Below are 27,345 nucleotides of genomic sequence, written 5' to 3'. Positions count from 1 at the left end.
TGGGTAGTATTGAAGCACTGGCTAGCGCTGCTAGCTGCTGAGAGGCTGTAATGTGCCTATGTTGTGCATACATCTTACTGAGGCATGAATTCATTCAATAATAAACCGACAGTATGTGTTAAATATGTTGCCTTAAAACAGAATCACAATTACAACCAAGTTTTGCTGTGGTTGTTTGCTAAAAATGCTGAAAAAGCCTAACCCTTTTCTTCCCTGAGGAAAATAATTCAGAATTATAGATTCTGATGTTCTGACAACTGCATAGAATATAGCTACCATGAACATTAAGAAGTTACTGTGTGTATATATAATTGTTTATTAAACTCCAGTGAAATCTACTTTTGTGCCTTTTATATATTTGTTTTCTGGAGGTGATATCCAAGTTCAAATCTAAATATAAACTATTGAATGAATGCTTACTGATGAGTACTTTTTAAATATTTAAATTATAATTTTAAATGATTAGCTGTATTGAACATATTTAATTTGCATTTATGATTTAAAAAATAAGTAATATTCTTATACTTACAAATTTTAAGAAATATTGCCAGTACTTTTTTTAACCCCTATACTTCCTTTGGATCAAGTCTTCCCCACACAAGTCAACCACTCTTTGGAATTTTGTGATTATTATTCCTCTACATTTCCTAGAGGCAATCATATTTGTGAATAGCTTTTTGAATAGTCTCTGAGTATATATCAAAGAGAAAAAATTGTGCTTGAGAGTTAAGTTTTATAATCCCTTTCTGAACTTGTTTGGGCAGGTCAATGAATCTTCAGATCTAGAGATCCACAAAGCAGATAGAGACAACAGCAGAGAGCCTGGGCTCTGGGGCTGGAACATGTCAGTGTGATTGTGGCCTTCACTCTTTCCTTTTATTTTAGAGGAATCCAAAGAAATAGTTTTATTTATATTCATATAAACCAAGAAAGCAACACTTTAATTTTGAATTTCTCAATTGTTTATAAATCAAATAATGTCTTCTTGATATTCCCTTATCTGTAAGGAATTAGAACCAAATGCATTACTCAAATACTTGTGTATCAAACACTACCAAGTGAGGCAGCTCTAGAGGTGAAGACAGTTCATGGAAGAAATCAGTATATACAATGAAAGGAAACTGTCTGTAGTGTTGGCAGATGTATGGAAGTTCAGAGGAAATGAGTGGGCAAGCAGCTCAGGGCACAGAGCACAGTTAAAGGCAAAGAAGAAATTGGAGACAGGTACTGCTCTCTTTATTTCGGGGTTGGGGGAACCGTATATTCGAGGCTGGTCTCTAGTTCAAGATGATCCTCTTGTCTCAGCCTAGGAGTGCTATGATAAGTCATGTGAAGCTGAGGTGAGCACAGATACAAAGTAAGAAGGAAAGGGAAATCAAAAGATGTTTCTTCTATTTCAGGAATCTATACATGAACCATGACCCACAAAGCCTGCTTTTGTACTTCCTTTGATTTAGGAATGTCATTTGAACTTAGACAGATACTATGGTTATCCCTCAAAATCTCAAATGTTAGCCATCTTGACTTTCACAGAAGTCTTTCTAACCTCTTTCTTGTCTTCCCTTTTTAATCAGCACACTCTCTTTGCTGATTCAGCCACCTAAAAATAGGTGTATAGTGTCTTCAAGTGTTTGAACTACTAGTTAGCAAATATTAAGCAAACAACTTTATTTCCTTTCCTCTGAAGACAAAGAGGCAAGTGTCAAGCTGAAACATATTTGTTACTTTTCTGGAGTGTTGTATTTTCTATCAGTGGGCCTCTTTTGCCATCTTCCAGCTGGCATAGCTAAAATGATGGGAATAATATGGAATAGCCAGAGTACCTACAATAGTGGGTGTATGTTCTTAGCATGTGGTACCTTTGGACATTCTGCAAAACATACAGGACAATGTTAAATGTTTCTGCCTTGTTCAACAATATACATAAGAAGTGCCGTTTTTACTCTTCAGCATTTAGAAAATGGAGAGCAGTTTGAAATCATTAAGAGCTTACAGCATGTATATGCAACCTTTTGACTTTGCAATGTTGTTTTTTAATCTAAATCTCAATTGTCCAATTTTCTCAGTAAAGACTCTAGTGCCAGATGATGGGATGAAAGTCTGCTAGCTCAGAGAGACAGAGAAAGCACCCAGCTGCTTCCTCCTCTTCTGTTGTCCTAGAAAGAGAGTTTTTTCCAATGCCATCTGAAACAAAAACTCCTCCAACAGGATGTCCCTCCCTTCTACTTCCTGTGCATCTCTCTCTCCATCCTCCTGACTTCCTCCCACTCTCTATGGCTTTTTTTGTCAACTGATTGCTTGCTCTGCCTCTCAACCTATGGTTGATTTTGTTTAATTCTGTTTTAGGAAGAAAGATCTTGGATTAAAGGTGTACTAGGGCTGAGCCACACCACAGCTAGAAGCAGGTTCTTCCATTAAAAAAACGAAATCTCAGAGTTCACAGTGTGATCAAATATCTCACAACATTGTAAGGCAATGTTATTTGTAAGCTTGCATTCTACCTCACACACAAAAGAATCATGAATTGTTTACAGTTTTGTGTTGGGTCATATTGATAGTGGTTGCCAGCATTGGCCACAGGTTGAACAACCTGTTTGGGAGTTTTAGTGGTTAATCGTTTTTGTTTTCCAGAATGGGGGATCTGTACTATGGTTTTGAGAAAACTTTGAGATGTTCTGTTGTAGTGCAATAGAACTCTCATATCAGCCTTATAGCCTTTTACTCCCCATCATTTGCCCAGGCTTTCCAGAAGCTCGTGTACCTTGCCTTAACATTAATAATTTAGGTGATCTGAGTATCTGTTTATTTTCATGTATTGAGGGTGAATCTATGATAATGGGACACATTAGAAGGGCTACATTAGAAGGGATATCTTAGAGGAACCCCACTACTTTAGTGGCATATGGGCTCAAATGGAAAAATCAGTGAAAATGTGACAGAAAGGTCAAGGACAGGCCAAGCAGGCACCTGATGTGAATCAACACTTAAGTTAAATTTGATGAGTCTTCTTACTATGACTTTTTCATTGTCTTTCTCTAGGCCTACTCTGTGCATGATGAAGACATTGGGTACTGTCAAGGACAGTCTTTTCTTGCTGCTGTATTGCTCTTGCATGTAAGTAATTTTCCATGTACTAAATAGCATATTGTTACTAAGTTCATTTCCTACAGAGTTTTGATATTCCTGCTGATTGCCTATTTGAGGAAGAATATACATAGCATGTCTGTTTAAATTATACCTTGGGTGATAAATTAAAAGACCTAATATCCAAGACAGGATAGTTTTTCAGTTAGTTTTGCTGACTAGAAGCAAATAAATTACTTATTTGGAGTTAATTTTAGCTCAACTATCCTGAATAAAGAAGTCAGCACAAGCACAAATATCAGAACTCAGACCACTATGAACTACTATACTATAACAATGAAATCTGCTAGATTTTCTGTGATTTATTTTTAATACACTCCTCCTTCCTATCAGTTACTTTCATTTAGCATCAATTGACAGGTTCTGGGCTTCAAAGTGGGATTAGAGATGAATCATTTGTAATTTTTGTCCAGGATGATACACAAATCATGTACATACAAATTTATTTTTATTCTCCTTTCTGTGTCTTCATTGATTTTTCTGATGAGAGAAGGAATGCATGCTTACTGAGAAATTAGTGTGCTCATCAAAGTGAAACACTGGGCGAGATGGTAGACAGGAGACTTGCTCAGCCAACTTCTGCCAGAACTGTTAGAAAAGCTTTCTGAAGCAGGTGGCTATTTTGGCAAGAAATGATAATTAAAGTTGAAGAATTGTAGACAAAAGAACAAGTGTATGAAATGTGTACTATATTTAGAGAGAAACCGCATGAAATCACACTTTATTACATGTAGGGAGTAATATGGGATAAGATGTTAAAACAAGAAGCCATGTGGTAAGTACTACAGAATCATTTCATTAAAGTGACTTTCTTCTCACACAAATGAGCTGTCACTGAGAAAGAGTAGACATTCATATTCTTGTTGTATTTGTTTTTGTTTAGAGGTTAGAGCTGGAGAGAACAAATAGCTATGGAGAGACTAGCTAAAAAACATTAGTCTCCACGAAATATGTTGGGACTGTGAAAAAGAAGAAAGTGAGAGAAACATTAGAAGGAAAAATTAGCAGGTTCTGGATTAGCGAAGGAAAAGTCAAAGATGACATGCACAGTTTTCTAGCTTGGTGGCTGGTGGGTATAATACTTTTAGCTGAAAGAACTATATTAGATTGGATGGAAGAAATTTGGGGTTAATGATTAATTTTGTTTCAAATTCTTTGAATTTGTTATTTCCGAGACAAGTTTAAAGTAAAGCATTACTTTGATTCTAGCCCTCTGAAAATGAGCATTTGTAGTAGATTCATTGTCTTAATGTGGATGACTTCATTCTAGCAAAAGTGATGCTCATGGTTCTGTTGTCCTGATTCTCTGTGCCTCACTTGAGGTTAATCCTCCTCTTGGTGCATCATCTTATACTTACAATCCTGTTCTTGCTTTCCTTCTCTTTTTGATACCTTCACATCCTGCCTTCTTGGGATGCCCTGTGTTAGCAAACCCTTTATAATTACAATTCTTTGGGGCCCTTCTTCCAGCACTGAATGCAAGTAGTGTATAAAATGGTTAGGTCCCTTGAGACAGGACAGTGTGTGCAGTGATACATACTCTTCATGACTCAGAGCCAACTTTCTTCTAAAGGAACCCTTGTACTCACTGAGACAAAAAAACCAACAACAACAACAAAACTGAGATTCAAGGCAAGAGCAGTACTGCTTTGTTTTGCACAAAAGAATCTTTGAATATCCATCCATTATCCATTTTTACCTCTGTCTATTGTGTGTCACATTTTGAGGGGAGATCTGAACAAGATAGGTAGCAATGACAGACCAGAGTCCAGGTCTAGGAGAACAGATGAGTTTATTGGGATTGCTTGCTGGAGTATGAGAGCAGGGAATGTCTCAGAGGCAGCTGCATCACCAAAAAGTCCACTGCCACCTAAATGACAATTCACAAAAGGTGAATCTATGAAAATCCCAACACAATTTGCAGCTGCTGGGAGAGCCTTCTTTTCTAGCAATTATTATTGTTTAATAACCTGGGGGAAGGGACTTGTGAACTTTCTAACATTTAGGAGTTTCTTGAGACTTCTAAATTTATTTCATTCCTGAGCCTTGTAAGGCTTCTAAGTTTCATTTACTCCCTGGATCTTAAAGAGCCTCTCTCCAAGATGAATTGCTTGAAATTAGAAGAAATCACTACACAACAGAGCCCTTTCTTTAATCATTTAATCACATAATACATTGAGTAAAGTTGAGTGATAACATAGTGCTAAGAAATATGTCATGAGGTTTCTGGGAGGCTTAACTTATTTTCAGATTTGTAACTATTTAGAAATGTACTCAAATCATTGTTCTTACCTCCTAATGAGAGCAAGAATGAGTCAAATAACTAGAAAAGTCAAATACTCTGAATTTTTATGTGCTACCTATTTATACTAATGAAAGCCATATAACAAGTCAGCCTTTGTGAACTTTGTCACTAAAACATCTCCTAAGACAGATATCATTAATGTCTCTCATACTCCAAATTAATTGATGTAGTTGTTGCCATGGATTTTAAAAATAACTTGAAAGATAGAAATGCTTTCAGGATCCTTAAGAAAAGATTAACTGATATTCAGCATTAAACTAATGAAAATGTATTCTAATTTGTAATTTGTATTATTTTGTAAATTAACCAGTATATTTTGTTAACCTGTCAGCCTGTCAGCTAGTTTGACTAAGAGAAAGACTTTTTCCTGTGTCATTGTTCCCTGTTGTCTAAGCCAGTAGAAGACCACAGGCTACCCTAAAGAATTCATCGAACACACTATCTCAGGTCTAGAGAGATATGTTATTAGGGTCTTGCTGACTAATAACTTTATTATTACATAACCTGCTCCTTATTAGAGAAAATACTGTATTATCTATCTTTGTGACTCTAAAATTTTATACCTAATTTATGTTTTATCAGAACTAAGGAAAACTATAAATTTAATTACTTAGTCTTTAACTCTCTCAAAGACTCCATGAGTGTGTAATGTTACCTGACAACAGGGACATCAGGCTGTCTGTGTTTTCTGTGTCTTGCTGTCTTTTTTATCCCTCCTGCCTACCTCCCAGCTAGCCAGCTCTTTTATTAAACCAATCAGAAGGCGCCTTGGCAAAGACACATCTTCACGGTATACAAAAAGATTACTCTAAACATTGGAGTAATTTTGGAAGTGTGCTATACCATTAGTTCATTTACTCTTTTTCCTGGGACATTTTCTCTGGATGATTCATCTTCTGATGTCTCATTTGTCTAATGGTCTTCAGATTCCTTAGTTGTATGCTTTTATTCTCTTGGAATGACAAAAACAAAACCCTGCCCCAACCCTATTTTGGGGGAATTTCCCTTTCTGGCATGTTACATCTAATCAAATGAAAGGCATTTGTTAGTCTTATAAGTTAGTTTATATCAAATGGCCATGCTGTTTGATGAACTATCACATTGCCTAATCAAGAGGTCTCTCATGTTTGAATCTAATCTTTGTCAGTCTTGATGGTATCCATAGCTTTTCTTGTACTATGGAAGCAAAAGCAAAACCTCTCCCCCAACATAACACATATCCTGGTTTCCATTCTGTAGTCAACACATCTTTGAAATATACAGGCTGTTTTAGTTGAGCAGTTTTTTTTCTGCTATCCACTGTCTTTCTGCAGCTGTCATTCCTTTCTCATTAGCATTTTAAAAGTGTAAAGTTAATAAAACATTGTATAGTCTATTTCTGGTGGTTGTTGTTACCCCTTTCTGTTTATAAAGCATATCTTTTAAAGTACAATTAGATCTTTCTATAACTGCTTGTCCTGTAGGATTGTGTGTTATACCTGTAATATGCTTTATGTTGTAATATGCAAAAAAAACTGTTTCATTTTACTAGAGACATAGGATGGAGCATTGTCAATCTTAATTTGTACAGGTATCCCCATGATGGCCATAACTTCTGAAAAGGCTGTAATGACACATTTATTAGAATTCAAAGCATTTGCCCATTGAAATCCTGAATACATATCTATGGTATGGTGCACATACTTTAATTTTCCAAACTATGCCAAGTGATAGAAAAAAACTTTCTTCAAACCCTCATTGTTAACATGGTGTTTCTTATGAAATTCTGAGGACTCCAGCACATTTCCTATCAAGAACTGATCAGTTTTGTCATTATCTTGTACAAAAGAACCTGGTAGACCCATATGGGGTCTGATATGTGTTATATACATGGGATAATTTCTATTTCTGATTACTTGTTGTGGTTGAATAAATAACAAAGTTAATTCTGAATCATCTGGAATAAGTTCAATGGTTTCAATATGTAAAACAACTCTTTTTGCATATTGAGAGTCAGTAACTATATTAAGAGGTTCTGGAAAATCTAATAATACTGTGAGAATAGCATATAATCCTGACTTTTAAATGTATTCATAAGGGTTTTGAGCCACTTTACTTATTTTTCCTGACTTATAACCTGCCCTTTGCTGATTTATTTGCATCAGTATACAATGTAGGGGATCCAGAAATTGGTGTTCCTCATACATTATGAGGAAGAATCCAATTAGTTCTTTTTATAAACTGAAGTATCTTCCTTTTGGGATATCTGTTGCTAATTTCTTCCAAAAAAAATTATGGCAAGCTCTTCATCAATGTTCATTTTCTGACCATAATGAGGAAATTTCATCATTAGTAAAAGATACTATAATTTCTGTTAATCGATGAAGTCTCCATTTTCCTTTCAAAACCAATCCAGAAACCTTTTCTACATAGATCTTTATTTTTTTACTCTATTTGTGTGGCAAAAGTACCCATTCTAAAATATTATCTTTTCTCTGCATAATAATTCCTATGGAAGAATGCATAGAAGGTAAAATAACCAGAATGCAGTCAAGCTCTGGATCTAAATGTGCATCCTCTAATTTCTTTTCTACAAAAGCCAATTATCTTTTAGCCTCAGCTGACAATTTTCTGGGACTATTTAAGCCCTTATCATATTGTAAAGTTTGAAATAAATTACTTAGTTCTTGAGTTGTCAATCTGATTGTGGGCCATACCCAGTTAATATCTCCCATCAGTTTTTGAAAACCATTAAGAATTTGTAATTGAGCTCTCATTAGTACTTTCTGTGGTTGAATCTTCTATAAACATATTTTATATCCTAGAAAATTAATAGAATCTCCTCTTTGTATTTTTTAGGAGCAATTTGTAATCCCCAAACAAGGCAAAATTGTCTTTACTTCATCAAACATTTTTTTCTAAGGTATCTGTGTCTGAATCAGATAGTAAGATATCATACTTACAATGGTAAAGTATAGGTTGAGGGAACTGTTTATGAAATATTTCTAATGGATGTTGTACAAAATATTGACACAAGGTGTTCATCCCTTGTGGAAGAACTTTCTAGTGATGATACCTTTTAACAGGCTGGGAATTATTATGGTAGGCACTGTGAAGGCAAATTTTTCTCTATCCTATTCTTGTAAAGGTATAGTAAAAAAAAAAAAAAGCAGTCTTTTAAATCAATCACTATAATACATCATCTTTTAGGTACTAAAGAAGGCAAAGGAATTCCAGACTGTAAAGAGCCCATTTGTTTGATCACTCTCAAATCTGGTACCATTCTCCATTTCCCAAATTTCTTTTTAATGTCAAATATAGGAGAATTCCAAGGAATGGTCAATTCTTCAATATGTTGAGCATTTAGCTTCTCTTGTATCAGCTGTTCAAGTGCCTGTAATTTTTCTGATGTCCAAGGCCATTGTTCTACCCAGTAGGTTTATTAGTTAACTATTTTAAAGGTAGGGCTGTTGGTACCCTGGAAAGATCAACAGCTTTTGTGCCCTGCATATGTACAACCTGAAGGATTGGTGACTGTTCTTGATAATACTTTTAATATTTCTCTCAGAAACATTCTTTATTTTAGGGTTTGTTTCTGAGATTGGAGGAATATTAATCTGTGTTTTCCATTGCTGTAACAAATCATGTCCCTGTAAATTCATTGCTGTTAGCCACAGATGGCTTTAACTTACCTGTCTGTCTTCTGGCCATATACATTCAACCCACCTTGTACTTTGTTTTACCTGAGATAAAGTTCCAATCCCCAGAAGCTGAATATTTACCTCCTGAAGAGGCCATTCTGGATGCCAAGATTTAGGTGAAATTATTGTTACATCCATTCTTGTGTCAACCAAACCTTCAATTACAGTGCCATTTATTCACACTTTTAGCTTTGTTCTTTGATCATTTATAGAAATTTGCCAAAATACTTGTTTTATGATCTCTTCCTGAAAATGTTCTAAAGAAAATTTTTTTCTGGAGAAAATTTTCTGAAGCTGTTCTGTTATCCAGAGCAGTATAGTTTTTCACAACAGGTAGTCTTTTAATTGCTCTGTGGATGAGTTTCTCCAGTATTGACAGGGAATGATTGAACCAATTTGATATCGTTGCCTGGAAGAGGCCCCCAAAAGGCATTTGCAGATGGCAAAGGGTTACCTTGCCTGTCCCTCGTTGATCTGCACTCATTAGTCCAATGCCAGCCTTTGCCACAGCTTCTACATACTCCAGAAGGCTTGGGCCTTCTGTTTGGATTATCTCTTGAAAAACATTGTTTTTAGGAAAGTCTTCCTACAATCCCTTTTCGGATTACCTTGTTTACCACAATTAAAGCATATAACATTTTAATTTTTCTTAAAATTTTTAGAAATCACTTCTCCTATGACAGTATCATCATAAATGTGAGATCCAATATCAGCTGTATTTCAGATCCATTCTTCTATGGATGCTGATCTTGCCTTTAAAGGACTAATTACCCTTTTGCATTCTGAATTCACATTTTCAAAAGCCAAAGATTCAATTAATATTTGTCTGACTTCTGGATCTGGTATCACACTATTTACAGCTGAAGTTAATCTTTGAAAAAAATCAGTAAAGGCTTAACACCTATAACCCTAGAACTTGGGAGGGTTAGGCAGTACATAACGAGCCCTTGTTTAAAAAAACCAAGCAGCAAATCAACAAAAATACATTTATTATTTGTCAGTCTAATCCTTCTTTTGTGACTATACCTTACCATAGCCCATTCCTATGTCAAAGGTGATGTGTAGACAAAGTTGCTTCTTGAAGCTATTGGTGATACAAAATTAACAGTACCTCAGTTATCCATTCACAGGAAGCTGATTAGATTAATTCTGGAATATTCACACAGTGGAATACTCTGCAGCTATTATAAAAATAAAGATGCAACTGTTTATATAACAAGAGGGAAATAATTTCAATATGTTAATAGGAGAAAAGCAGGCTATGGTATACATGTATGTGATATATATGTATGTATATGTATATATATATATAGTATAGGAAAGGGGAAAGTAAAATAGAATGTAATTATTTTATATAGAAAAATTATATGTAATCTTTTTTTATGCAGGAACACTGGCAGGAATTATTGATTAGTTAGTAGATTTTTCCCCAAAGACCAGGGGGCAGGTGGTAAGACTAATGTCACAACAGGCCTTCAGCCATTTTTGTGGAGGACTTGAAAGACCTTTTCATGTATTCTGAACAAATGGCATTCATTCATATTTCATATGTGTGTTTCCTGTAGATGCCAGAGGAGCAAGCATTCTGTGTTTTGGTGAAAATCATGCATGACTATAAATTGCGAGACCTGTACAAAAACAATTTTGAAGATCTTCATTGCAAATTCTATCAACTTGAGAAACTAATGCAGGTAAGGAAAAGTGGGAAATTCTATCCTCAAAATTGTTATAAAAATACTAATATAATTGAGCAATAATTATGAAGGTTTAATGAACACAACTGAAAATGTAAATAGATTTATTTTATTGCTTTTGATTTTTTGACATAAAAAGTTACTTTTATTTTTCAAAAGTCAGTGTTGCTTTTGGGCTTTAAAAGTCAAATAACTATATCTAATAAATCAACTAGTTGGGCTTGATAACCATTTAGATACCTTATTTAAATTATCACATAGATACATTTGGGTCCTTTTCAAAGTGGTCATTTTGTACAATAAATGGTTTTTTGTGTGTGTGTGTGTGTGTGTGTGTGTGTGTGTGTGTGTGTGATCTGTTTATAGAGGAAAATGAACCTGAGCTTTTCTGTGTCTTTGTTTCTGTCCTTCACTTATGGGAAGGCTTGTGCTTGGGCTCTCATGCCTTGGAAAAGCATTTGCATTTTTAACTAGTGAAAGAGTAAAGGTAGCATAAAGGCATTATTAAGAGCTAGTTATCTTTATCACATTCTTGTGCAATTTTACTTTGTCATTTTTCATATGATCAAGATTGGGTTTTAAAATATATATTTTATTATTTTTTATTTTTGTGTATGTGTATGTTTATTTGCATATGCATTTGTGTTTGGGTGCCCATTGTTGCCAGAAGAGGGCAGCAGATCTCCTGGGGCTAGAGCTGCAGCTAGATGGGATCTACCTTACCTTGAGTGCAGGGAACCAAACTCAGGTCCTCTGGAAGATCAGCAAGAGCTCTGAACTGCTGAATCATCTCTCCAGCCCCTAGATAGGTTTTAATATCTGGTCATGCTTTGTAGTTCTCCAAGTGCTCAAGAATATTCTAAAATCATACTATATACCTCAGAGAATGTTGTTTGATGATTTATAAGGTGAAGATAGATTTTGTTTCTAGGTAGGTAGGAGGTGAATCCTGTGTCTTCCCTTGGGGTGAGGATTTTCATTAGAATGAAGATGTTCTGAGAGAACAAGATTTTCCCAGGAAGCAAGAATACTTGTATTAGCAAGGATAATCTTTCATATAAGAAGTCTTTGCTGTCTATACTTACCTGTCATCTGTTCAATATTCATCTTCTGTCATCACTTCTGTACCCTGACATAAAGTCAACCAGTGCTGGAATATAATTCTAGTACAACAGAGAGCTTGATAGAAATTGCAGCTTTTGCAAGAAATAAAGCTTCTTTGGCAATCATCTTCCTAAATCTTTCATTTTGACTTTTAGGAACAGCTGCCGGACCTGTACAACCATTTTTGTGATCTGAACCTAGAAGCTCATATGTACGCGTCCCAGTGGTTCCTCACTCTTTTTACTGCCAAGTTTCCTCTCTGCATGGTGTTCCACATCATTGACCTACTGCTGTGTGAGGTACAGTGGCCAGCTTTCATACCTGTGGCAAACTAGAAAAGTCCACTTAGAACCAGTCCTTTTCTTTTTTTTCCCATACTCTTCTTTTTATCCCATTCTCGCAAACCAAAATTTCATTTGAATTTTTAATAGAGATTATGTAATTTTATTATTTGTCAGTAATAAAAATATTAAGGCTTATGTAATTCCCACAAAATAAAATTAGATGGTTAAATTTGTGTAATTATATTCCTAATAAGCCTGTATCTGTGAATAATATATCACCAATGTAACTTTTAAAAAGATTAAATAAATGCATTTAGAGTCAGGGATTTTTACTATTGATGCACTTATATTACATTAGGGAATGTGATTGAGCCTCCCTATCCCTTACTCCTGCACACACACACAGTAATTCATTCCTTCATTTGTTAGCACCCTTTGTGTATGTGGTATTTTTGGTTCCTCCAAGAGAGAAAAATGATAAAAATTTTAGATCATGTAATCTTCCTTTGTTTCCCTTTCCTCCTTCACTTCCTCTTTCCTTTTTGCAGTTATAGGATTCAAACCTTTGGCCTTATGCATTCCAGACAAGTGTTCTGCCACTGAATCACAGCCTCATCCCATTTCTATTTTTAGGCAGTGGAATGTGTCAGGAATTAATTTTTAAAAATTTGTTTGATATTTGTCTTTGTTTACTTTATTCTTTTTAGTTCCCTTAAGTGACTGTAGTCATGTTTTCTGTTTTCTTTTGGGGTGACGGTGTGAGGGTTGAACCCTGCCTTATCCATGCATATATTCTACCACTGGTATATAAACCCATATCTACTTTTTCCTTTTAAATAATTTATTATAATACATATATCTTATATTCTATTGTCTATCAAAATGCCTGACAATTATCTTGAAAGGTAGTTTGATGAGCCAGGCATGGTGGTGCACACCTTTAATCCTGGTGCTCAGGAGGCAGAGCCAGTAGAATCTCCATGAGTTCCAGGCCAGCTGGAGCTACATAGTGAGATGCTGTCTTAAAAGAGGGGAGGAGGAGGGCTGGAGAGATGGCTCAGCCATTGAAGGCTAGGCTCACAACCAAAAAAAAAAAAAAAGAGGGGGGGGGAAGGAGGTAGCTTGCTTGATGAAAAGCACCCATTGTAGCTGGGCGGTGGTGGCGCATGCCTTTAATCCCAGCACGTAGGAGGCAGAGGCAGGTGGATCTTTGTGAGTTCGAGGCCAGCCTGGTCTACAAAGCAAGTTCCAGGAAAGGTGCAAAGCTACACAGAGAAGCCCTGTCTCGAAAAGCCAATATATATATATATATATATATATATATATACACACACACACACACACACGCAAATGTAAATGTAAGACTATCCATTTTAATCATCCTAGACATTAGTAATTTGACTTTAAAAATAGTATTTGAAGGTGTATAAGCTGTATAAAGCCTAAGTGTTATTTCTCAGCCTAATGAGAAACATCATTTTATAAGCAAATATTGCTGGCCTTTTGTTCTCAAAGGCTCTTGTTATTAGTTGCATAGCATCTGAAATTGGAAAGCATTTTGTAGGCAAAGGAGGTTTTTGAATCATTTGTGAAATACTTTGTTAAGGAAGATCTGAGTGCTTTGCTAGATTAACAAAAAGAGATCTTGACTCTTAATTATGTAACAGCTGTTGATGCTGATTGATAATATATTCATTGTCCTATTCATTGTACTTATAAATTTGTCTATAAAATGCCATTTTAAATGTAACAAGTGGGAGAACACAAAGAAGCTAAAACCTTCTTCAATATGTATGATAAATCACAATATACACAAAGAAAACTTGAGCATTTATGCAAAAATCCTACTCTGCCTGATTATCTTGAATGGTTCTGACTTCCTTTTAAGTATAGTACTTTTAAAAAATGTTTTAGTTCTATAATCCTAAAACCAGCTATAATTAAAATTAATTTTGATAAATAAATCTTCATAGGCTATCCCACTGAGTTAAGGATAGTGTTTCATGAAATGAGGAAAGTGACTTGTGATATGTTAATGGTTTTTGCATTACATACAATATGAGCTTGGAATTACTTACCATCACTTCATATTGTTTTCTTAAAGAGGTTATCTATGTTCGAACTAGATTAATTTGTGATTTTCATTACAGAGTTTAGTGTGCTTAATTGTTCTGCTAAATGGATTTCTCTACTGTTTGTGATAGAAAAGCAGGGCGGTAGTGTAGTTTGCTGGATGGCTGACTTGCTAAAATTGTCTCCTGAACCATGATACCTGGCACTGTTGTCGGTCTTCTGGAACCTGGATTCACGGTTTCTTGGGAAATTTAATCAGGAAGATACTTGAATTTGTAATGTACTAAGTACTAAGAAAATCAACCAAATATGTAGTAAAGAAATGTAAACAAAAAGACTTCCTGTTCTTTGTCATCTGTGATCACAGTGGGTAAAAGATCACAGTGTTCATCACAATTAATAAAACCACCATATGTTTCATTCTTTCACCTTCAGCCTATAACTCTGCAGCTGCTTTTTGTTTTTAATTATCATACACATTAACTTTTTCATTATTGCATTTTAATTTTTTTTTTTTAATTTTCACTGTTCTTTAAAAATTTTTCTTTTCTCCCCTCTCAAGGACCCCTTTCTTTCTGGGACTGGGTTACCTCACATTAATTTCCAAATCCATTAATATTACCAAAAGTTTCACTTTTCCTTATGGTTGAATAAAAGTTCATTGTGTGTATGTACGTACAAGATTTTCATTATTCATTCTTCTGTTGGTGGACATCTAGGTGGGATACATTTCCTGGCTATTGTGAACAGTGCATCAGTGAACATGGATGCGCAAGTATCCATGGTACTATTTAGAGCTTTTAGGATGTACCCAATAGCAGTAGAGCTGGATCATATGAAAGTTTAGTTTAGGTTATTAGGAAGCCTCCTGTCCAAATTTGCTTCTCTGTTGTTGTGATAAACACCTTGACCAACAGCAACTTGTTACGTGGCTTACTTCCATCACTGAGGATAGTCAGGTCAGGAACTCAAGCAGGAGCAGAGGCAGGAACTGACTTGCTCCCCTGGTTTTGCTCAGGGGTGGCACTGCCCACAGGAAAATGCCCAACTGCTGACATTCCCTAAGACCAATCATGGAGGCACTTCCTCAATTGAGGTTTCCTCTTGCCAGGTGACTCTATTTGGTGCCGGACTGACAAAAAACCCAACCCGCACATCTCCACTGTTTGCCATGGTGGCAGCACTAGTTTACATCCCACCAGCTGTGAATAAGGGTTTTGTTTTTGTCTCCAGATCCTTGCCAGCATTTGTTTTGTTCATGATGGCTATTCTAACTGTAGTAGGGGGGAATCCTAAAGGAGTTTAAATTTGCATTTCCAGGATAGATAAGGATGTTGAGTATGCTTTATAATTCTATTGACCATTTGTGTTTCCTCTTTTAAGAAGGGTCTTTTTGTGCCCATTTATTATTTATTGACCAGCATTTTTAAGTTTTGCCTGTTTAATTTTTGCAGCTCTTTATATATTTTAGATACTATTACTGTAGCCAAATCTGCCAAAGATTTTTCTCCCATTCTGTGGCCTATGTTTTCCCTTTCCTATGCAGAAGCTTTTCGATTTCATGTAATCCCATATGTCAGTATTTCTTATACTGTTGGAATCCTTTTTATAATGTTCTTGCCTTACCTTTGTCCTAAATTATATTTCCTGTAGCAGGATTTAAATTAAGGCCTTTAATCCATCTTTGTTTTTGTGTGTGATAGGTAGGAGATATGGATCTAATTTCATTCTTTTGTTGTGATAACCCATATTACCAGCACTATTTATTGAATGGGGTACTTTTTATCTAATGTATTTTTAACACCTCTGTAGAGGACATTAGGTGGTCAGAGATGTACATTGATTTCTGGATCTTCTGTTTTTTTCCCACTGGCCCACACACGTTTTTATGTCAGTGCTGTGCTTTCTTTGTCTGTGTATATTTCTGTGTATAAATTAGAGGTCAGGGATTGTCATAGCTCCAGCAGTGTTCTTTTTGTTTAGAATAGCATTCACTATCTGTGTCTTTTGTTTATCTGTGAATTTTAGAATTATCTTCTCTAGTTCTATGAAGAATGTCTTTGTGAAAATGCATTTGAATCTGTAGATGAATTATTTTTGGTAACACAGCCATTCTTACCCAATTGATTCTGGGAGCATGGAAGGTCTCTCTGCTATGTAGTGTGTTCTTCAGTTTCTTTTTTCAGAGTCTGAAAATTTTTACTGAAGAGATCTTTCATCTCATTGGTTAGGCTTATTTCTGTACCTGTGTAGCTTTCCAAAATGTGGGGTAGGCTCTAGTCATAGCATCATGATTCCTAAGGAAGGAACAGACTAAAGTAGCTCTTCAAAATAAACTCCATGAAGAACAGTATTGTAGTGTGCCTCAGGATGTTCATTCTTTCCGCTAACTCATCTTTGTCATCTTTGTCAGGGATTATTTTGCAAAGGAGCTTTTGAGTAAACCTTGACTTCCTGCCTGTCTGCTTTTTCTCCTTGCCACTTTCCTTCTTCTAGTTAATAAAATATTTATATCAAATGCTATTCTCTTCTGTGTACTAAATATTCTAGTGGAAGAAATGGTTTTAAATAAACTGTATACTGTGTCTTTTTTCGTGTCTTTTTCTAAGAAAACAGTACAGATCTTGATATTTGTCAATTAATATTGGTTGCAAATGAAAGGCTAGGAAATTCTTCAAAAAATTTTGGTTTTTCAAAGTCATTCTAACTAAAAAAATATTTGTCACTAAAGTGTTTTACTCAAAAATCCTATTATAAAGTAAAAAAGAAACACATTGAGTTTGTCTTTACTCTTAAGTGGCAGATCATTATGTCATACATTCCTTCTTTCATTCTGAAGTTAGAACTACAAAGTTAATTTAGCAAAGGGAATAATTCTGTCGTTTTGGCAGTACAGCTTGAATTTTAAAAACCTCCTAATTATTAATAATTGTTATTTAAAATACTTAAACTGGATGGTGGCCTGTGCAGGTTCTCTAATTTGTTTGAAGATTTGTGGCAACAGGGTATAAATAAAGAGTTCTAAAACATACTTCTTCTGCTAAAATGAATGCACTATCTCTAAACTTTTAGCCAGTAATTGAAAGGAAAATCATTTTAACACCCTGTATTGATGTCTGTTTTTGAGATAGGAAGCCTACACGTATTAATATTATAGTGCAAATATTGTGCTATTAACCCACCAAGAATAAAATACTGTACTTTTTGAAATAACATTTTGTTAGTGTAACAAAAATTAACATTAATTAAGAATAATTGATGTTTTCTCACAGAAGGAACATGCCTAAGGTAGTCAGCACCAAGGTCACAAAAAATAGCATCTCATGTGCATTTCAGACTTGCTTTAGGATCTCCTCAAGTGTGTCCTGATAGTCAGCACCATACCTTTTTCTTATGTGTTTCTGTACTTCATGTAAACATACACAACAAAATTCCTGTATAATTTCTTTTATCATCATCATATTTATAAGATTCATCTACATTTTTCCATCTAAACATGGTTTATCTTCTTCATTGTAGCTACACTGCAGCTTATCTATTCTTTTTCATTGTTGATAGCCTTAGAGTTGTTTCCACAGTAAGGCTGTTAAATGTGACTGTGAGTGATCCTATATTTGTTTTCTGGTGAATAGGCACATATTTCTGTGGATATACTCCTAGAAAAGAAATTGCCTGGTTTGAGTGTATGTACCCTCGATATGAGTAGATACTGCCAAATGCATTCTAAACCACTATAGCCATTGCCTTTTGAGTTGTTTTATTCAGTATAAGTATTCCTTGTAACCAAGGGAAAGAGATTTGTTGTACTTTTAGATAGCTAATCCTAGGTCGGATTATAGTTCACAAAAATGCAGCAAAATGGAACTCATTTGGAGATTGAAGAGATTGACGTGACTTCTGAAATTCCATAGAGATAGGGACCAAGGGCAAGAACTAAAAGCTGAAGCACCTCATCCCATTTTCTTGGAAAAAGGATATTTTCACATAATATATCCTGATTACAGTTTACCCTAACTCCTTCCAGTCTCTCCCCATCCTCCCATCATCTTGATCAACTCCTTTTCTGTTTCTCATTAGAAAACAAATGGACTTCTAAGGGGTAGTAATCAAATAAGGTAAGGTAAAACAAAAACTAATACGTCAGAATTCAATAAAACAAGCAGAAAGAATATAGCCCAAGAGAGAGCACAAGAAATAGAGATCCACTCATTCCCACACTAAGAAATAACATGAAAACACTACATTGGAAGCCATAATATATACACAGAAGACCTGGTGCTGACCTTTGCAAGCCATATTCATGCTACTTCAGTCTCTGTGAGTTCATATATGCTTTGATCATATTGATTTAAAAAGCTTTGTTTCTTGGTGTCATCCATCCCCTGTGGCTCTTACATTCTTTCTACCTCCTCTTTCTTAGGATTCCTTGATAGAAACTTAACCATTTAGGGCTGAGTGTTCCAAGGTCTCTCACTTTCTGCATAATGTCTAGCTGTGGGTCTCTGTATTTGTTCCCATCTGCTGCAGGAGGAAACTTCTCTGATGATAGCTGAATAAGGCACTGATCTGTGAGCATAGCAGAATGTCATTAGGAGTCATTTTATTGCTACCTTTTTTTTTTAGAATGATAGTATTTGTTTTTACCCTAAGTCCCTGGGTTATCTAGATTCTTGGTCACCCAAGCAGTGCTGGGTATGGGTTCCATCTCGTGGAGTGGTGGGCCTTAAGTCAAATCAGACATTGGTTGGTTACTCCTACAAGCATAGTGTCACCATTGCCCTAGCATATCTTGCATGCAGGACAGTATTGTAGATCAAAGCATTTGTGGCTGGGTTGGTGTTTCTTTTTTGATATCAGGCAGCATACCTTCCTACACCAATGACACTAGAACATAGGGGTGAGTCTCTATGTAGGCACCAGCTCAACTTCTCCATGTTCAATGGGTTATATTGGTGTTGTCTTCAGGAATGGGGCCTTGCTGTTAGTTTGTGGAGAGCAACCTATAGTCTTGGCAACAGCCTGGGTTGTTTGGGGATTCCCATGGGACCTCTTTGGCCAATAGCTCAATTAAATGTAACCCAGTCCCAGGACTAGAATCCCTTTTGTGCCTATATGACACAAGTTACCCTGATGGGGAAAAGTCTGAAAGGATTCACTATTACGAGAAGGAACAAAGAGACAGTGTAAGATTAGTTAACAGTTAAGATCTTGATTCTTTCTAGATACCTTGCTCATGTTAGTTAACCTTTATAAAGCTCTGTAGCTTCAGTTGTAAAATAAGATTCTCAGGTCAAATAAGATTGGGACAATGTATTTAGCACTAAATATCACATTAAGTATAAAATTCCCTTATACTGTGCTCTACTGATCTATATAGCCCTTTTAGTTACTTCTCAGTTTTTAAGTGAACCTGGCTTCTTAATCTCATCCCCAACACACCTACTTGAGATACTTTTTGGTAAAAGCAAAATTTTAGCCAGTGGCCTTAATAGAAGTTTCTTTTTATCTTTTTTCCTGTTAATGATTCAAGTAGTTCTCCCAAGTTTTCTTTCCCTCTCTGTCTTGTCACATTTTTCCAAAAGAAGTAAGGAAAACTGCAACATTTCTCTTGGTCTTGACAAGGTAACTGACAGCAGGTGTTTAAGTTGACTCTTCCTAGATAGTTCAGTTTTAAAATACGAAATATATTCAGCTTTATATAGTAACTTGATATTTCATGAAATTTAAGGAAATCATTGACCCTTTGAATTAGAGTATGTCTTTAAGTGCCTCCTTTCTTATAAGAATGATGAGAAAATGACAGTTCTATATTATCTGATGAAATACCACCAAGGGTAATTCCCCTTTCAAGGAAGTCTTCTGACAAGATTTGAATGGGCTCATTATATAACATTGTCCCCTTTTAGCCCCAACACCTCCCACCCCAGAAAAAAACCTCTTCAGAATAAGATGATCTAAGGATAGTTAAGAGCTCTGGAAAGAGTAAATGTTTCTGAAAATCCTCAAGAGTTGTTGGTGTATCCATAAGAATACAGAAAACAAGTGTTTTGTGTAAATCAACAACAAAAAAATCTGTATAGGCTACTTAAAGTTTTATTTACCAATGGAAGTTTTGAGACCAAAAAAACATTCTCTCTAAAATCTCATTCCTGAATCATGGCAGCATCCTCTTTCACAGTTAGCACCCCCATACATGCATACAAGCACACAATACCTTAGGAATAAATTTAAATACAGAACTAAAATAACTTTACAATGAAAATTATAAAACAAACCTGCAAAGACCTCCCATATTCATGCATTAGACTATTTAGTATTATTAAACTCACAGATTCAATTCAGCCTTCATCAAAGCATCAAGATTTTCTTACCCAAAATGGAAAAGTAATCTCAAAAAGGAAAAACAATATAAAACAAAAGAAAACAAAAACAAAGCCATAATACCACAATACCTGATTTCAAACTACTGCAGGAACCATAATAACAGAAATGTAAAACCAGATACATAGGCCAATAGAACGCAGTATGAAACCCAGAATTCAATAAAGCCTTGTAACTGCTGTCCCTTAACAAAGGTGCCAAAAACACATTTGAAGAATGACAACCTCTTCAATAAATGGTTCTGAAACCATTGTGTCTTTCCCTGGTCAAAACTCAATTCAAAACAGATCAACGGCCATAATATAAAACCTGAAATTCTAAGAAGGAAATATGGATAAAGCACTGAAGATATTGGTGTAGTCAATAATCTTCTGGGTAAGTGCAAGAAAAAAAAATTGACATTATATATTAACCTAATAAACTTTTGTACAGAAAACAGAGAGACAACCTACAGAAAAGAAGAGAATAGGATATAGGATAGGAAGAATACTAAATAGCTGTTCATTGGTGGTAGACTAATATCCAGAGCTATAAAGAACCACAAAACTGTATTTATGTGGCAGGAGTCACCACGAGGATGAAAGTGGTTTTCCCAGGTGAGGGTTAACTGCTGCACTCTGGGTGTGCTGACTTCTGTGATTTCCCCAAATGTGGGAGATGCTGACTGGAGTTTACAGTAGTGGGAGACGGTTTTTGCATTCTACCCTGAAGTATATTGTAGCAGGAATCTTAAAAGTTCTTATTAATGAAATCAAACCTGAGCCAGGTATTGGCGTGAACACTGGAAGATCAGAGAGACAGAACAAGCCACAGCTAACCTCACCCGGCCAACTTCTCAGCTGGTCTTGTTTCCTCAGACTGGAAGCCTATGTGTCCTCATCCCAATGGCTCTCAGCTGAACTGCTGCTCGAAAGCCTGAAGCTTAACCAGCCAAATGCTGCTAGTTTCTGGTCTTCACGCCTTATATATCTTTTCTTTCTACCATCACTCCCTGGGATTAAAGGCTTGCTTTCTGGGATTAAAGGCGTGTGCCACCATGCCTGGCTGTTTCCAATGTGGCCTTGAACTCACAGAGATCCAGATGGATTTCTACCTCCGAAATGCTAGGATTAAAGGCGTGAGTGCCACCATTTTCTAGCCTTTATATCTAGTGGCTGTTCTGTCTCTGACCCCAGATAAGTTTATTAGGGTGCACAATATTTTGGGGAACATAATACCACCACAGTATATGAACTAAAAATCTTAACAGTTACCAAAAAGCTTCAATTAAAAGGGAGACATGAATTAATAGGTCATAAAGGAAGAAATATAGTGGCAAATGAGTATATGAGAAAATACCCTGTGTCTTTAGCCCTTAGAGTAATGCCAAAAGTGATACTATCTCACTGTGTTTAGAAGGAATGTTATGAGAAACAATGTTAGAATATAGAGGAAAAAGAACTTGTATACATCATTGGTCAGGATGTAATTGTGGTGGTTTGAACAAGAATGCCCCAAATAAGCTTACATATTTGCATGTTTAGTCCCCAGTTGATGAATTATTTGGAATGATTAGGAGGTGTGGCCTTGTTGGAGGAGGTATGTTGCTGGGGGTGGGCTTTGAGGTTCAAAAGCCCACTCTAGGCCCAGTTTATATCTCTCTCTGCCTGCTGCCTGTGAATCAGGATGAGAAGCTGCTTGCCCAGTGCCATACCTGTATGTTTCCCACCATGATGAGAGTGGATTAGCCCTTTAAAATCTGTAAGCAAAGGCAGGAGAGATGGCTCAGCCGATAAGAGCACTGACTGCTCTTCCAGAGAACCAGGTTCAATTTCTAGCACCCACATGGCAGCTCACAACGGTCTGTAACTCCGGTTCCAGGGAACCAGTACCCATGGCAAAACACCAATGCACATAAAATAAAAATAAAAGCATTTTTAAAAACCCAAAAAAACTGTAAACAAGTTCCCCTAAAATGCTTTCTTTTATGAGTTTGTCAGCAACAGAGCAGTAATTAAGACATTATGAAGAAGAATATGAAGTCTTTCTAAAAATCTAAAAGTAGAAGTTCTACACGGCTCAGCTCTTCTCCTTGACATATATTCAGTGGAATGAAATCAGCACACTAAGGAGATACCTGTTTGCACATTTTTATTGCAGACATATTTACAGTAGCTAAGATATAGGATCACCAACATGTCTGTCAAATAAATTGGTAAGTGAAATAGAGTGTACACATAACAAGGCATTGTTCAACCATAAAAAATAAAGAAATCCTGCCATTTGCAGCAGAATGGGTGGAAGTAGAAGTCATCGTGTTAACCATATAGGCCAGACATAGACATGTTCTTTCACATGTGGGAACTTTAAAAAAAATCACCTATGAGTAGAATAGTAGTGACTAGTGACTGGGAAAGGTACTAGATATGTGGGAGTCAGGGTTAAAGAAGGGTGATTAGATATGACCAGTGTACACTATGCACATGTGGAAATATCACACTGGCTCCTATTGAATGTGTATAATATATGTGTTATAAAAGTGAAAGTGATCCCATTACTGAGCCTCACCTAACTCCTCCCCATATGCAAGGATCTTGATGGTTCTCAAATCAGATAACTACTCCTTTCTTATGTTTTCATTACTTTTGACATTAGAGAGGGGAACAGAAATCACAAGATTTGACAGAGGAAACCATTTCTAGTGTTACATAGCTCATAGAGCAAAATCCTAGTATTGATTACATTAGAAAGTGGCATTTGATAGCTATATTTGTTAAGTAAATTCTCTTGTATCACAAAGACAAGCTATATTTATATAGGGAGTGGAACAATTACAAAACAGGATTTAATCTTTACAATTATTGTTTGATCCTTAGAGTTAAACTGTTTACTGTATTCTAAGACATTCCATTTATAGGTAGCATTTTTAATAAAGACAACATGCAAGCTTGACCTGTACTAGTCATTTTAATGACAACCTGCAAAGCTATGTGGAGTATTTGAGTGCTTCCTATTCTCAGGAAGTTGGGTTTTAAAAATACTTTTTAACTAGTTCTTACTGAAAGATTTCCAATGCAGTTGTTAGTAGTAATATCCTCTTATTTATAGATTAATTATATTGTGTCATGTAGTAGCAACAATATGTATTTCTAAATGAGACTGTGTGAGAGAAGCTACTTGTATTTATTATTCTGTTTTATACATAGCCAAGTTTAGCTGATAAATTCCTGGACTCTTCTTTTTAAGTCTTGAAGAACAACAGTATGTTAGCAGGTGGGCTTCATTGGAGTGTGTTTGTGGATGACAAACCCTCCTAAAAACTGCATACCTTGTTCTCATCCACATAGAGTACTGTCTTATACATCCCTTATCTATTTGGCCAATTTAGAAATAGATTTTTGCATTTAAAAATTTTTAAAGAAATTCTGATTATTTTTGTCCTTTATCTCCACAGAAATAAACAGGTTCTTTTTTTCTTTCTTAAGACAAAAGTAACTTAAGTTACTAAAATAAATCATTATTTACTCTCCTACTAAGGTTGAGGTCTTAACAATTCACAGTCCAGTGGTATCTCATTTTGCAGTGCTATTAATTTCATATCACAGATGTGTCTCACTGCTCTGTCAGGACTTCTCTATGATAAATCACTTTTGGGGCTGCATTGTTTGACATTTTAACCAAATAAAGACTTGATCTTTACTAACATGCTGTCAGCTAGTTATCCAGCTGCCTGTACTAAGGTTGCCATTGTGTTGGGAAGAAGAGGCATAAAAGACCTTCTGGCCTCCTATGTTTTAGATTGTCTCACTCGAGTGTTCAAAAGCGCTGATGTTTTAGATGTCCACTTGACATTTTACCTCTTGTCCATGTCCTAGTAGTGTAACCCATTTTGCTCTTCATTTCTGAGGACTAATGCAGGAAAATTCTTACATAATGGAATAAAACAATTTTCTCTTTGCACAGTACTTCCTTGACCTAAGAATTGGAGCTTGGGACATGCCATAGTCTGGTTGATGTTCTTTAAGCTATCTAATTGTTTCTTATGTAAGACACTTAAAGTATTTGGAAGTGCAATTACTTAAAGCATATCTAGTTCCTCCAGTATCCCAGTGAAGTAGGTACATACTACTTTAGATGGGGATTTTAATTTGATTGTTAACAAATACACAAGTTTCCATTTTGTTCATAAGAATTCTTAATACAAAGAAAAATTAGTGCCTTCTTATTGTACAGGTTGTTTTTGAGTGGAGAGACTAGGGATTGAGCCTTGCCTTAAACATGTTAAACAAGCATGCTACCACTGAGCTAAATTGGGTGTAACTAACTTTTATTTTACTTCTACTCTTAAGACAGGGTAGCTTTGACACAGGCTAGCCTTGATTCATTCTTTAGCTCAGGTAGGCTTTGAAATTGTGGTCCTTCTGCTTCAGACTTCTGAGTAGTGGGGATTATAGGACTGCATCACCAGGCCCAGCTTCCAAATCTCTTTTACCCTGCAGCATCTTCTTAAGTCATTGTTTATTAGTAGTAACAAAATCTCCATGAAAAGATGAACGATAGAACCCTGATAGTATTTAAACCTGTAGTTTTTGAGCCCTTTCTTTTCTTACTAAATAGAACCAAAATACATTTTATTCAACAGTTTTCAACTTGAAAATTAAATAAATTACAATGAGCTGAAACTAATGTTCAATGGAACATATTTAAGTGAGTTAGCATTGAAATACACTTAAGTTTCCAGGGATCTTAAAAACAACCTTTAGAACCTTGGGTTACTCTGCCTGCTTACCTATCCGGTGATGTGCTAACTCTTGCTCCTGATCTTTCCCCACCCCTCTTAATCGTAGTTTCTTCATGTTTACATCTGGTAGTGAATTACATGGATATTTTAGAAATGCAGGTTTTGAGATATCTTAATGTCAGATACAGTCCAAGCCTGAAAGCAACGGCACAGTCCCCACTGGTGGTAGACTAGTCATACTATTGAGTCCTAAAGATGAAGGGAATGACTGTTCTCTGAGCTCTACTTACACAGTAGACTCTGCAGGAACCCCTCTCGGGTGGGGATCGTTGGGATGGGACTTCTCTACATGTTGCTCTTGGGCAACACTAGACTCTGCTCACCTACTCCTTTCTTGGCACTTGAGGTGCTTCTCTGTAGAGCCTCTGTCTCTTGTCCTTCCACAGTATCTTCTTTCTCCCTTCTGTTTTTAGTCTTTTCTTTTCTGGTCTTCCTTTTCTAAGGTTCTCAGCCTGATTTTCAGTTATGTAGTTTGACATAATTTTATACTGGAAAGTGTTTCATCTCTAACTGGAATAAAGCAGATGAAAGGAAAGCTTTTGCATTGGTCTTAGGATATACCATAAACAAGTCAAAAAGACATTCTTAATTGCCAAGGTGTCAGCTCTGTTTGGAGAATCTCTGATTGGAGCTATTTTGTAATGATTTCTTTTATCCTTGTTAGGGAGTGTCTAGACCTAAAGGGAGAGAAGGAGGAACTTTAATTCTTCAAGAACGGATTGATAAAGGAGGGAAAAAACCCAGTCTTGACTTACCTGATGTTACAGTCGGCTTTCTCTCTTCTCTTAATATCTAATTACCTCATCCATTTTTGAGACCCTTGGTAACATACACTATTTTACTGAGAATCAAACATTTGTTCAGGTAGATCAGGCTTAGTGTGAGGAGAGTGGTGATGCAGCACAGTCTCCTGAAACCCTCTGGGGAGTAGGAACAGCAAAAGAAAGAGCCATGCTGAAACTTTAGCCACAGCTACAACAGTGGGCTGCTGACAGATCCTTCAGGCAGGGGCAGCACCTTCCTCATAGTGACTTTGAATCTCTGAAGCTTTCTTCATGCAAGTGTTTAAAGTGACTTTTAATGTCATGATGAGGAACATTTTTATCTATGTATTTTTCTCCAACACATGCAAACCACTTTTAAATATCTTTGGTAAGGATAATTCAGAATTTTATTTGAAGTTAACCAACAAACTTGAATTATATTTTGCCTACTTTATTATCTTCAGGTTTCAAATCTCCAGAGATTTGATACCAGATAATACTTTGAGCCAAGTGGAGTTTCACCCATTTACTATAATCTTGCAAGCTATAGAATTACACCAAGTCAGTACATATCCATTAAATATTCTTCAGTTCAGGAAGGGTTTTTGAACTTAGTCATTTTGATAACATCATTGAAATAATTGGCACTTGCTTACAACAAAAAAATTAGCACTGTTTTCCATTTGTCTTTAATAGGATTATACTAAGGATTTTAGATCAGACAAGAACATTTCAAATACACAAAAGAGAATAAAGTAGGTTAGGTACAGAACAATGCAGAACACCTGGAACTATAGCTCAAACTCACATTATTTGGCCAAAGAGAATACATCATCAATCCAGATTCAGCTAGAGCCTGCAGAGTCTGGCCTTTGACTTAGAGAGAACAAGGACATATAATTTCGTGGAGGGTTATTTGGAAATGAGGAGATGACTTAATCATGATAAATTGCTATGTTTGTGTTTTAGAAGTCCATATTGCAAAAGCTGCATTTCTGATGATTACAGAAACAAGACTCTGCTGGAAGAGTGTAATTACACTTGAAAGCATCAGATGGCATTTTTCCAAGCATAGTCCATAGACAGTTTTCATCAGAATAATTTGGGGCAGGGAGCAATCTCAAAACTTATTAGAA

General features: G+C 35.9%; 1 protein-coding gene across 10 annotated transcripts in view; it reads left to right on the top strand.

Moving 5' to 3' along the window:
- The window catches only part of Rabgap1l (RAB GTPase activating protein 1 like), a 566,460-nt gene that overhangs the window by 340,912 nt on the left and 198,203 nt on the right, over positions 1-27,345 (top strand). For all 10 annotated transcript variants that reach the window (XM_042258403.2, XM_042258404.2, XM_076547797.1 and 7 more), the window contains 3 exons: positions 3,040-3,114; positions 10,695-10,820; positions 12,083-12,226. In XM_042258403.2, the coding sequence (XP_042114337.1) occupies positions 3,040-3,114; positions 10,695-10,820; positions 12,083-12,226 (345 nt within the window). The remainder of the gene's footprint in view (positions 1-3,039; positions 3,115-10,694; positions 10,821-12,082; positions 12,227-27,345) is intronic.

This window comes from Peromyscus maniculatus, chromosome 11, assembly GCF_049852395.1.
Source record: "Peromyscus maniculatus bairdii isolate BWxNUB_F1_BW_parent chromosome 11, HU_Pman_BW_mat_3.1, whole genome shotgun sequence".
NCBI classification, from domain to species: domain Eukaryota; kingdom Metazoa; phylum Chordata; class Mammalia; order Rodentia; family Cricetidae; genus Peromyscus; species Peromyscus maniculatus.
Note: the sequence above shows the minus strand (reverse complement) of the source record. Positions and strands in the feature narration are given on the sequence as shown.